Source organism: Sebastes fasciatus, chromosome 16, assembly GCF_043250625.1.
Source record: "Sebastes fasciatus isolate fSebFas1 chromosome 16, fSebFas1.pri, whole genome shotgun sequence".
Classification (NCBI taxonomy): domain Eukaryota; kingdom Metazoa; phylum Chordata; class Actinopteri; order Perciformes; family Sebastidae; genus Sebastes; species Sebastes fasciatus.
Window position 1 is genome coordinate 8,320,377 of NC_133810.1, and position 13,353 is coordinate 8,333,729.

At 39.7% G+C, this 13,353-nt stretch overlaps 1 protein-coding gene across 1 annotated transcript; it reads left to right on the forward strand.

Annotated features, from left to right (window-relative positions):
• Positions 1 to 2,101: 2,101 nt before the first annotated feature.
• Positions 2,102 to 10,951, forward strand: LOC141753055 (organic cation/carnitine transporter 2-like). Its single transcript, XM_074611371.1, has 9 exons — positions 2,102 to 2,761; positions 3,960 to 4,142; positions 5,331 to 5,434; positions 5,665 to 5,819; positions 5,994 to 6,165; positions 6,384 to 6,516; positions 6,746 to 6,834; positions 9,114 to 9,328; positions 10,556 to 10,951. Exons 1-9 carry the CDS (start codon positions 2,555 to 2,557, stop codon positions 10,693 to 10,695), a joined length of 1,398 nt encoding a protein of 465 aa, XP_074467472.1. The 5' UTR covers positions 2,102 to 2,554; the 3' UTR covers positions 10,696 to 10,951.
• Positions 10,952 to 13,353: the final 2,402 nt, after the last annotated feature.

Sequence of the window (13,353 nt, forward strand, 5' to 3'; positions counted from 1 at the left end):
CCGTAGCTGAACAACCATTCCAGTTATAGTACTTAAACAAACTATTGCTACTGAAAAACATTAAATAAAATAAAATAAAATAAAATATATTGCTTTTCATGTGTACCTGATGGTAATCCCCAAACAGACCTACTTGATACCGGTTGTTCAGGCAAGAAAATAGCAATGGAAAAATGTCGCTGATTATTCCTTTAATAAAACAACCCAAACTGATCCACCTCATCATCATCATCATCATGACTCAGATGATGTGATGTCGGTGGCATCAGTCTTTGTTGTGAACGATGATAATGAAGTTGGTAGAAAATATATTCAAACATTGCAGCTTTTTTTGTTTTCCTGCATGCTGTAAACCAAATGATGGTTTCTTTATTTGTCTTTTCTCACTACAGCTTGAAGTGCCCATTCATCATAAGAAGAGAAAAAACCTGCCTTTCAAAACCTGCGGTGCTTTTCGAAAGTCGACTCTGATTGTCTAAAACATTACTACTTACATGAGTTATTGATAAATATTATTATTATAGATATTGATAACATTCAGCCACTAGATGTCGCATTTTCCTTCCCCCGTTCCAGTAGTGTACTGTTCAGCTATAAAATGAGAAAGTTTGTGACCCGGCAGCCAGCAGCCAACAGAGATCTGTTGAGGAAATACCAAGCACCGCCCACCAGCCGGAGCAAACTTTCTCATTTTACAGCTAAACAGCACACTACAAGATGCTTCTGAAAACATTTTATGCGAGAAATGGGCATTAACGTAACATAATATTGATTAATATTTGATCAGGGCTTCCTAGTTTGATGGTTTGATCGGAGTTTGCGAGTGATTGATGGCTGTCTCCGTTGAATGAACAGCCAATAGGAACGCTCTCTCTGTGAAATGACCTGTGATTAAAGCCTGAAAACAGAGCCATGAGGAGGTGCAGAAGTCTAGTTTTCTCTCAGAACATTTGAATTACAATATGCTGAAAGGTTATTATGTAATTCTTGCCCAATGATGCCAAAAATATTCTGCCTACTGCAGGTTTAATGTACCCCTGACATCGATAACATTAATACAAATGTGACAAACTTTTGGTGCAAAATGAGAACATCATTAATCCTTGCAATGACATGACAAAAACAAGAACATAAAGACTGATTAATGACAGCTTTAGTTATTTTTCAGTTTGCAATTTTCCATTCCCATCCTGTCAAGTGAAAACCGTGTATTTCCAGATGATTTGATGTTGAATGTTTTTGATAAACTGAAGGATTCTTAAGCTAAATAAACTATGTAAAAAGCCTCTTGCCTGGAAAATGCATCGTCACAAAGCTGTTTTTCTGAGCTCATGAAAAGTTGTGGTTACATATGTTGGACAACATACACATTGGCGGTGATACAGTGTTGCAAGCACTGTTCAACACTGACAGAGTTACTAAATAAGTAATGTCTAAGGCATCTATTGAGTGCAATATGTTGTACTATATATGCATTGCTACATACTTAATATGTCAAGCCTTATATTATCCTGGGGACTCTGGCTGTTGTGTTTGTTTTTGCTGCACTCTTCCTTCCAGAGAGTTTTGGAAGACTTCTACCTGAAACAATACAACAGATGCATAAAAGAGAAAGGTAAGATGCTTAAGAAATACACCTTTGTTATGAAGATTCTCCTGTGCCAAGTTATAACAGAGGATTGTTATGTTTAACAACTATTTTTACACTGTGGTGTAAGTACTTTCACTTCAGTAAAATATCTGAATACTTCCTCCATCACTGGCTGTTCACAACTAGTTTCTCCTGCCCCCAAGTGGCCAAAAAAATCAGTTTTTGCAGGTTCAAGGATTATTTTAAGACCTTTACTAAGTGGTTAGCTCTATTATCGTACAGTTAATTTGGCATTGAGAACTCTCAGACAGGATATGGCTCAAAAGCCCTGCTAGTGTTGTGTTATTTTCTGGCACGTGTCTGGACTGAGACATGTTTCTATTACAACTAGCATAAGGGTGACTTTTTTACTGTTTATACATGTTTGCTTCACTGGCATTCCTGAGTGCAAAGATGTGAACGCTCTAGGCTAACTGTCTCTTTTAACTTTCGCTGTGTTATTTTAAATGGCGAAGATGATTACAAAATATTCGCTAAAAGCTGTTGATAAAGGTGTTTCAGTTAAAAAACAGTCAGGCAGTCTCACGACTCAAATAACCATGTTACAAAATGTAATTTGGTTACATAAATAAGATATAAATACATCTTTTAATCTCATTTATACATGCATATGCATACATACACAGCTTTGTTATCCTTAATGGAAAAGACTCCCACAAAATACTCATTAAACAGCTGTCAATAAATGTTGCAGTAGTTAAGCAAAAGGTACACACTGTAACAACTGTCCTCTTTAATGTGTCCTTGAGCATGTATAATTATCTAGTACAGGGTGTGGCTATCTGGCCTGGCAGGTGATGTGAGGTGAGGGGAAGACAGAACAGTCTGTCTTTTTTCTGTTGCAGTATAAAAAGAAGTCTGCAGGACAAAGACTGTGGAGGGCACAGTTAGGATTCTGAGACTATGCAGGATTATGATGACACCACAGCTTTTCTGGGTCAGTGGGGACGTTTCCAGCAGGTTGTCTTCTTTCTGCTCTGTGCCAGCATTGTCCCCAATGGATTTGGCGCTTTCTCTGTCGTCTTCTTGACTGATATTCCCGGTCACCACTGCCTGGTTCCTGAGGTTAATCTGACCCAAGACTGGCGCAATGCTACCATCCCAAGAGAGGTAATTTAAGTTTTTATCACAGCTTCTGGAAAAAAAAAGGTAGAAAGTAGCAGTTTTTCATCGTTTTCTCATTATGAAAGTTACAATTTCTGCTCAAGAGTGAGAACTTTAAATATTTGTGAGTTCGGGCTTCAAGCATAAAATATGCTCAAGTTTTTTTGTGTGAAATTACTTTAGCTCTACCAGAAAGGTTGATATTATATTTTATTACACTTATGTTGAATACTTGATTCTGATTGGTCAGTCATTGGTTTTACCCCTCTGGCAGACAGTTTTTCTGTCAAATTATTAATTTCTTAAGTAAGTGGCCCCTGGATAATCTACAGCTAGTGGGTCATTGGTGTGAAATAAACCCCTTACATATTACAATATTTGAATGATCAAATTTGTAGCTTTGGATTTGATGTATTTGTTCTGCATCTGCTATATAAAGAGTCGTTTATAGCGGTCTGGCTGCAGTCCAGGGTTTTATGTGAAAGTACAGGTACTTTAAGGACATAGTTGTTAACGCTTTATTGATGCATCACAATTTCAACACATTGCCATACACAGCACCATATGAGATAAATGTATGTTTAATGTGTGAATACCAGTTCATCTAGGCCTAAATTTAGGCTGAACGCTATTGTATACCAATTATACAAAACGGCCAGTAGAGAAGGGTTGTCTGTCCAATGTATTCATGCTTCTTTGACAAGTTTCTCAAAAGATCGGCAAGAGAAGTGTGTGTATCCAGTAGGCAACTCCGGGGTCTGAAAAGTGAAGCCAGTACCTTAGAATTTCATTCTTTCTAATAGCCAGCAGGGGGCGACTCCTCCGGTTGCAAAAAGAAGTCTGATTGTATAGAGGTCTATGAGAAAATGAGCCTACCTCTCACTTGATTTATTACCTCAGTAAACATTGTAAACATGAGTTTATGGTCTCAAAGGCTAGTTTCAGCAGGCACCCTCATTAAAAAAATGTTTTAACTATATTCAAGATCAGATTGGTTTTAGAAAGGCACATATAATTCAGTTTATTAGGGTTATTAGCCTAGCAAGCTAACATGTTGGTTAATGTTAGCATGTTTATTTCAGTAGTATTGTTTCATCATCATATACTGACGGGAGAGCAACGCATACACAATACAGGGATAGGTTCATTGTTTAAGAAATGTTTCCAATAACACTAATAAAGTTTGTGTCATTGTTACTGTGAGGAGGTGGATGGGAAACAGGAGCTGAGCAGATGCAGCAGGTACAGGCTGGATGTGGTCAGAAATCTCTCTGCTCAGGGATTAATTCCTGGCAGAGACGTCAACCTCACTGACCTGGAGCAGGAGGGCTGTGTGGACGGGTGGATCTACAGCAAAGACATCTACCAGTCCACCATAGTCTCTGAGGTGAGGGTGTACATCTACTAATATGTGAGTGTTTAAGCTGCACTATAGTTTTAGCATCAGTAGTAGTAACTGAGTTATAATTAGTCATTAAACTTGACTGGAACACATCATGCTCTCTGTGAATAGAAAGATAATTGTCCAACTGTATGTATACAACTTTTGTATTTTGCTCAGGAAGGTTTGTACTTTAGCCAACTCTCTAAATGAAAACCAATCAGTCAGTGAAAATGTGTTCATCATATTTAACGGCAGCAACACCACAGGCCAAGCATTCAGCCCGATCTGAACAGGCATGTTTTGAATGGGCACTGCACTAATGTATTAAATAGGTGACGAGTTAGACAGTGATTTCTTTATAGTGTATTGGTGTGAAGAAGGGCCAGTGGTATTCTTATAAGAAATTTCTTTATCAAATACTTAATTCTTGAGGGAACTCATGTGGAAACTGAATGAATTATCATACTAAAGGTGGAAATACTAATGAAGAGTTAATTTCCTGTTTAAACAAATTAACTGGATAATTGGAAGAAGATAACATTTTCCCAGTTTGCGCTGTTTAAAGGATATGTATGTTTTGTGTTGGAATTTCTGATACACAAGTTAACTCAATAGGAAGGAAGAGGCCCCGGAGCTGTTGATGTCTTACACAGAAGGTTTATTGAAGCTTGATCAAGGAACAATTGTCAGGTCTCCACCATTGAAGTGCTCTCTGCGTGAAGGCCTCACAACTCTGCCCTTCCTCCCTGGTGCTCAGTGTTTTACCCTTATCATGTTTTGACTTACTCGGTTCCTCTGGCATCTCTGACCCTGGTTGCCCCAGCGACTGGCTCTATGGTCCTTAATACAGACACAGCTGATCAGATAACGGTGGCTCCCCTAGACAGGACTCCAACCCAATAATGTCAGCAGAGGGACACTCTGAGAAACACTCTGACCCTACCAAGGAGAGAGGAATTGATGGAAAATTCCATCACATGTTTAAGCCGTTTTTTTGTTTTGTTTTGTTTTGTTTTTTGCAACGATGGAGAATGTTTCTACCAAAATGAAATCAATTCAAACAGCTGGTAAACAAAGTTGCACGTGGCTGCTCAATATAGCATCAAGCAGCAAAAAATCCATGTTTTATCTCAAAAGTTAAGACCAGTCCATGTATTTCATTGTTTAATTGTTCATGTATGGATATTCCAGTTTGACCTGGTGTGCAGTGATCAGTGGAAGCAGCCGTTCACTTCCACAGTTTTCTTTGTTGGAGTTCTTGTTGGATCCTTCTTGTCAGGGCAGATCTCAGACAGGTACTGAAAACACCATCTCACAATAAAATAATTTATTTTTGTTACATTGCGTGGTGTTTTGTTATGTAATGCTGCATTACATATTGTTATGATCTCTGACCCTAAGGTTATAGAGTAGATAAAAAAAAAACATTGCCCTTTTTGTTCAGTATGTTCTTTGTACTTTTGCCTTGTTTTAAATCTTATTTTTATTTGCTCTAATTTTTATTTTGTTTGACTTCTCACTCTAGGTTTGGAAGAAAGCCTGTTCTCTTTGCCACCATGGCAGTTCAGACAATTTTGACGTTTGCTCAAATCTTTTCACCTACATGGACAGTGTTCTCCATCCTCATCTTCATCAATGGTTTGGGACAGGTCTCCAACTACATATCTGGTTTTGTACTGGGTAAATATGAACATGTCATGCTTTAGTAACGACAAATAATACTTTTAGTGATTTTGATTAATATACATATGTTGTGTGTATTGTACCTGTCTTGTATCACTATTTATCACTAAGATCATCACTTATTACCTGCACCTTTGTCATGCATTTCTCTCTCTCACTCTTTTTGTGCAGGCACTGAGATCTTGACTGGGAATGTACGGGTCATCTTCTCGTCTATGGGTGTGACTCTGGGCTTTGCCATTGGCTACATGATGCTGCCTCTCTTTGCTTACTTTTTACGGGACTGGAAATCTCTCTTGTTGGGTATCTCTCTGCCTGGCCTGCTCTACATCCCTCTCTGGTGGTAGGTTGTACTCATAACAAGAAAATGTATTCATGGAAAGTTTTCCTTACCATGCACCATAATTGTCATGATTTTACTCTTGTGAGGAGACAAAATAATAATTTGGCTCTTTCACTAGAGGAATATTCTAACTTGCATTCACCCTCTTTGTTGCTTTATCTTTTAAGCCCCTCTGATCCAGCCTGAACCTTTTTTTACTCTGTTGAATATTGAGGCAGGCTCATCCCAGAGTCTCCTCGTTGGTTACTCTCTCAGGGAAGAGTGGAGGAGGCCGACACCATAGTGAGAAAGGCTGCTAAGATGAACAAAGTCGAGGCTCCACGGGTCATCTTTGAAGATTACAGTGTACTTGTAAGTCTGCCTTGACTGAAAACATGCAGGATTAGACACAGGAGAAAATGTGTGTGCTTGAGGACACATATTGTCAGTACAATTTACCCTGTAGGAAATAATGTCCGTACCAAATTTCATGGCAATCCATCCAGAAGCTGTTGAGATATTTCATTCTGAACCAAAGTGGTGGACTGACTCGCTAAAACACAACAAACTACTGGTGTAACTGAGGTTTTGTATCTTGCAGGTTGAGACAAAGAAGGGACACAACAATGTCTTCGACATGCTGAGGACAAAAAACAATCGAAACACAACCATTATTTTGTGCCTGGTGTGGTGAGTATCCAATACAATTCGATTTTAGGCATATAAATTACAGTTGGTCATGTATACTGTATAATCTAACACCACCACACACTACAGTCAGTCATTACAAAATTCTCTCTGAAACTGGGAGTTTGACTCCTGGTAACGAAATCTCCTGCTTAGTTATGCATTCAATGAACACAGTTGGCAGTATTCATGGGTTGGAAGCCAGTGAGTGTTCATGTCCTTTCACTGAACTCGCAATTCCTACTAGTTGGTCCCAAATTTCCCAGTGAAGCTCCTTATTGGGTGAAAAGAAGCAACTGGAGAGTGTAAAGACAGTATCAAGGGGCGTAAATATATATAAACTGGAAAAACAAAGTTCGGAAACTTGTGTTTGGTTGATTATTTCTCTGTTGTATCAATGCTAATTGGCATTGTATTTTACATCGTTGGAAAGCCTGTTTATTTACCTTCACAATGATGTCCAACTTGTAAGGATCACGCATTTGTGGGATGAGCAGCACAGCTGATTATGTGGGTAGCGCACAAGAAAAATTTGCCAAAATGCTCTGCTCAATGGTAAACAGTGTATTCTCATAAGGCTACCAGGAAGCCTGCAATAACTGCCCTTCACCGTCAGGCCCGTTTGCGCTGGTGTCGACAACACAGACAATGGAACCTTAACATGTGGGGGAATGTCATGTTCAGTGATGAGTCCAGGTTCTGTCTGCCAAAGTTGGATGGCAGGATCAAAGTATGGAGACGACGCGGAGAACGCTATGCTGATTGTTGAACCGATGGAGTAACAGCTTTTGGTTGGGGCAGTGTCATGGTGTGGGGGGGCATCTCCCTCACTGGTAAAACAAGGCTTGTCATCATTGAAGAGCATCTCAATGCAGGGAGACATCGGGATGAGATTCTGCAGCCAGTGGCGATCCCATATCTCCACAATCTGGGACCTAACTTCATCCTCCAAGATGACAACGCTCGCCCCCACAGAGCCAGGGTTATCACAGACTACCTCCAAGATGTGGGAGTAGAGAGAATGGAACGGCCTGCCAAGAGTCCAGACCTCAACCCAATTCAACACTTGTAGGATCAGCTTGGGCGTGCTGTACATGTTAGACTGACCAACACAACCACGCTGACTGACCTGCAACGAATCCTGGTTGAGGAATGGAACGCCATCCCACAGCAACGTGTGACCAGGTTGGTGACCAGCATTAGGAGGAGGTGCCAGGCTGTTGTGGCTGCGTATGGATCTTCCACCGCTACTGAGGCTCCTGACGGTGTATTAAATTAATAAAGTGTAAAATTGCCAATATGTCTTGTTTGTTCCTTGTTACTGATAGAGAGTTCAATCATCCAATCCACCAAACAACTCAAAACAAGAGTCAATACCAACAGGAGAATACACTGTTTACCATTGACGGAGCATTTTGGCAAATTTTTCTTGGGCGCTACCCACATAATCAGCTGTGCTGCTCATCCCACAAATGCATGATCCTTACAAGTTGGACATCATTGCGAAGGTAAATAAAGAGGCTTTCCAACGATGTAAAATACAATGACCATTAGCATTGTAACAACAGAGAAATAATCCACCAAACACAAGTTTCCGAACTTTGTTTTTCCAGTATATATAGAGTCCAATGTGTATCATAGAGTCCAATAGAGGGCGGAGCCTGTGTGAGTTAGAACGAAGGTTATGATATTGCAACCCTAGTCCTACGCCGCTCGCTAAAGAGGGTGTAACGTAGCAGACAGCGATGTGTGCTGCCTTATATACTGTGGGGTCCGCACACATTCAGGTAGGCACGTCCTGATTGTCCGGTTATGCTTATGCAGATTTTCACTGGGCGAGTGTGTGCTCGTGATTGGAGGATAGTATTATCCATAGAGTCCAGTAGAGGGCTTCGCCTGTGCTTATAGAACTAGGGGTTACAATATTGTAACCTTCGTTTTGGTAATGAGTAGTGTTCTGGGTAATAATTTGCAGGGCTATTGTACTGGATTGATGATTGCCAGGTGTATCAAATAAAGTGGTTACTTAGAGTATTCTTCTAAATTTTTATGATTAAGAAATAGAATGAATTTTAAATTCTGCGTACCTGCATACCTACTGTGTCCTATATCTTGCATGCTAAGCTATTCCATCTTGATGGCAATGAAGAGTAAATAAAAGTCCTGAATCAGATAGTCTTGGTTTGCAGCTGGAGCTACTGTACGTTATGTTAAATGCCGTTTCAATGCAAATTTCCATTCAAACATCTCTGTTGTCTGTATCTCTCTCTATCTCTTCCCAGGTTCACTCTGAGTATTGGATACTATGGCCTGTCCCTGAACACATCCAGACTTCATGCTAATCCCTATATCAGCTGCTTCATCTCAGCAGCTATAGAGGTACCAGCATACATTTCCTGCTGGCTGGCACTGCGATACCTTCCACGACGACTGTCTGTCATCTGTATCTTGCTCTTTGCAGGACTGTCGCTGTACTTCATTCAACTGGTGCCTCAACGTAAGCAGTGTCATGACGTGATGTGGCATCACAGTACTGTCATATTTCCATGCAAATATATTTAGGCCTTAAAAGAGTGCTCCGCAGTTTCAGCATTGCACTCCTATAACACTGCCAGACTCCCAATGGACAGTTTAAAAAAAAGAGACTATTTTGCGATGAGATCATACCAGCTGGGGCCAATGGGCCACATGCTATCGCGGCTGGTAAAGATTGATGCAGCAGTTCGGGTTCGTTATACCAGTAGCAGCTGATACTGTAGCATTGAGACACTAGCCTCAAGCAGAGATGTGGAGCAGGATAAAGAGGTCTGGTAAGCTCACTTCTTTCTAACCCCCAAATTTGTTCATTTTCAAATTTGTTGTTTTTAAGTCCCAGCTATTGCTGACTGGAGGGACATCACTTGAGGCTTTCAAGCAGCTCCCTCTGGAGCTACAAAAGGCTTTATAAATCTTTTTTCACATATGCAGTAGTACTTCCCAAGAACTGCAAACAGACTTTGATGTGTAAAATGGATGGAATTCCCCTTCAAGACAGCTTCTGATGTTAAAGAATTGTTACCAATATGAGGATGCTTAAAGAAAGCTTTGGAGTGTCTTAAATTAATCAGAGGAGAAAATGGCCACATGAAGTGAAGGCAGGGGTCACTTCTGTGGTAGTTCCCGCTACAGTAGGTGTCTCCAAGAACACATTTTGACACACACACACACACAGACTCACAAGGTGAGAACAATACCAGCGTCGCTATCGCAGCTGGCAAAAAACTCTAAACTCTCAGTTACATGCATTTAATCTGCTGCAGAGTGGATCATTCAGGGAACCATTTTCTTTTTAGTTCCATTCTGTTTTTAGACAAATCATTTATTACGTTTCAGGTTTACCAGATCTGTCTGTTGCTCTGGAGATGCTGGGTAAATTTAGTATTACCTCCGGTGCATCCCTGATGTATGCCTACACAGCAGAGATTTACCCAACAGCGCTCAGGAACACAGCGACGGGGACATGCACTATGGTTTCCAGAGTGGGCAGCTCCATCGCACCTTTTTTGTTGCAACTGAGTGAGTAAACTGGTCTTTAATAATAATTATTAGCATTTGACCTGGGTTCATATGATTTCACCTATTTGTAGTTTGGATGCTCTGATGAATTCACATACAGTAAATGTTTACAGCACACATACACAGGACCAAGGAACTCCCTCTCTAATTTCCCCTTCTCCTTGTACAGGTGAATACTTTAAGTACCTGCCTTATATTCTACTGGGGACTCTGGCTGTTGTGTCCGCCTTTGCTGCTCTCTTCCTGCCAGAGAGTTTTGGACGACCTCTACCTCAAACTATTCAACAGATGCATAAGAGAGAAAGGTAGGTTCCATAAGAAGTACAATATGATTATAATATTATTAGTATTTAAAGCCCCTATGTGTAGATTGGTATTTGGCAACTCCTAGAGGTAGTAACAAAAAAGACAATTATCATTTAGCTTTTCACTCTTAAATTAATTTACAAACTCTAAACATATCATCCATCAAAATGTCTATAATTGCTCAGTTGTGTTCTTTATGTGTTTGCGAGTTTGTGTGTTAGTCCTCATATGGACTGTCCTGGCTCCTGCCCAGTTTGTTTGGATAATTGTTTCTATGCGTGAGAAATACTCACCGTAGCTGAACAACCATTCCAGTTATAGTACTTAAACAAACTATTGCTACTGAAAAACATTAAATAAAATAAAATAAAATAAAATATATTGCTTTTCATGTGTACCTGATGGTAATCCCCAAACAGACCTACTTGATACCGGTTGTTCAGGCAAGAAAATAGCAATGGAAAAATGTCGCTGATTATTCCTTTAATAAAACAACCCAAACTGATCCACCTCATCATCATCATCATCATGACTCAGATGATGTGATGTCGGTGGCATCAGTCTTTGTTGTGAACGATGATAATGAAGTTGGTAGAAAATATATTCAAACATTGCAGCTTTTTTTGTTTTCCTGCATGCTGTAAACCAAATGATGGTTTCTTTATTTGTCTTTTCTCACTACAGCTTGAAGTGCCCATTCATCATAAGAAGAGAAAAAACCTGCCTTTCAAAACCTGCGGTGCTTTTCGAAAGTCGACTCTGATTGTCTAAAACATTACTACTTACATGAGTTATTGATAAATATTATTATTATAGATATTGATAACATTCAGCCACTAGATGTCGCATTTTCCTTCCCCCGTTCCAGTAGTGTACTGTTCAGCTGTAAAATGAGAAAGTGTGTGACCCGGCAGCCAGCAGCCAACAGAGATCTGTTGAGGAAATACCAAGCACCGCCCACCAGCCGGAGCAAACTTTCTCATTTTACAGCTAAACAGCACACTACAAGATGCTTCTGAAAACATTTTATGCGAGAAATAGGCATTAACGTAACATAATATTGATTAATATTTGATCAGGGCTTCCTAGTTTGACTGTTTAATCGGAGTTTACGAGTGATTGACGGCCGTCTCCGTTGAATGAACAGCCAATAGGAACGCTCTCTGTGAAATGACCTGTGATTAAAGCCTGAAAACAGAGCCATGAGGAGGTGCAGAAGTCTAGTTTTCTCTCAGAACACTTGAATTACAACATGCTGAAAGGTTATTATGTAATTCTTGCCCAATGGTGCCAAAAATATTCTGCCTACTGCAGGTTTAATGTACCCCTGACATCGATAACATTAATACAAATGTGACAAACTTTTGGTGCAAAATGAGAACATCATTAATCCTTGCAATGACGTGATAAAACAAGAACATAAAGACTGTGAATTAAATGACAGCTTTAGTTATTTTTCAGTTTGCAATTTTCCATTCCCATCCTGTCAAGTGAAAACCGTGTATTTCCAGATGATTTGATGTTGAATGTTTTTGATAAACTGAAGGATTCTTAAGCTAAATAAACTATGTAAAAAGCCTCTTGCCTGGAAAATGCATCGTCACAAAGCTGTTTTTCTGAGCTCAGGAAAAGTTGTGGTTACATATGTTGGACAACATACACATTGGCGGTGATACAGTGTTGCAAGCACTGTTCAACACTGACAGAGTTACTAAATAAGTAACATGTCTAAGGCATCTATTGAGTGCAATATGTTGTACTATATATGCATTGCTACATTCTTTATGTTGAGCCTCATATTATCCTGGGGACTCTGGCTGTTGTGTTTGTTTTTGCTGCTCTCTTCCTTCCAGAGAGTTTTGGAAGACTTCCACCTGAAACAATACAACAGATGCATAAAAGAGAAAGGTAAGATGCTTAAGAAATACACCTTTGTTATGAAGATTCTCCTGTGCCAAGTTATAACAGAGGATTGTTATGTTTAACAACTATGTTTACACTGTGGTATAAGTACTTTCACTTCAGTAAAATATCTGAATACTTCCTCCATCACTGGCTGTTCACAACTAGTTTCTCCTGCCCCCAAGTGGCCAAAAAAATCAGTTAATGCAGGTTCAAGGATTATGTTAAGACTTTTATTAAGTGGTAAGCTCTATAATCGTACAGTATGAAGGTCCTGAGCTCGAATCACAGACCCGGTCCTTTCTTTGTGTAATATTCCTGTTTCCTCTAAATCATGTATAAAACAAGTTCTAAGTGGATGTGCTAATGTGACACCAGCCACCAGCCACCGCAGTGAATACAGCTGTTTGTGATGATGATAATAAAGTCAATAGCAGCAAAGGAATACTTATATTTGTTCTCTTATATTTGCCCTATCTGCAGAACACTACAACCAGTAATGTTTTGTTTGTTTGTTTTTTCTCCTTATAACAGGATAAAGTTTCCATGCATCACTGGAAAAGAAACCCCAATACCAATACTCCGGGACACTATGAAGAGATAAGATAAGATAAGATAAGATAAGATATACTTTTATTGTCCCCGTGGGGAAATTTTTCCTGGACTCAGTCCGATTCCACACAAGACAGGGAAACAGTTCCACAGAAACAGATGTTTCAACACAAACACAGTCCACGTACATAATGGCACATACTATCA

Bases quoted from the DNA above. Each gene is read 5' to 3' on its own strand.
- LOC141753055 (XM_074611371.1), top strand. From the start codon at position 2,555: ATGCAGGATTATGATGACACCACAGCTTTTCTGGGTCAGTGGGGACGT. The intron at 5,820-5,993 runs GTAAATATGAAC...CTTTTTGTGCAG, and splicing joins CATATCTGGTTTTGTACTGG to GCACTGAGATCTTGACTGGG. The intron at 6,166-6,383 runs GTAGGTTGTACT...ATATTGAGGCAG, and splicing joins CTCTACATCCCTCTCTGGTG to GCTCATCCCAGAGTCTCCTC.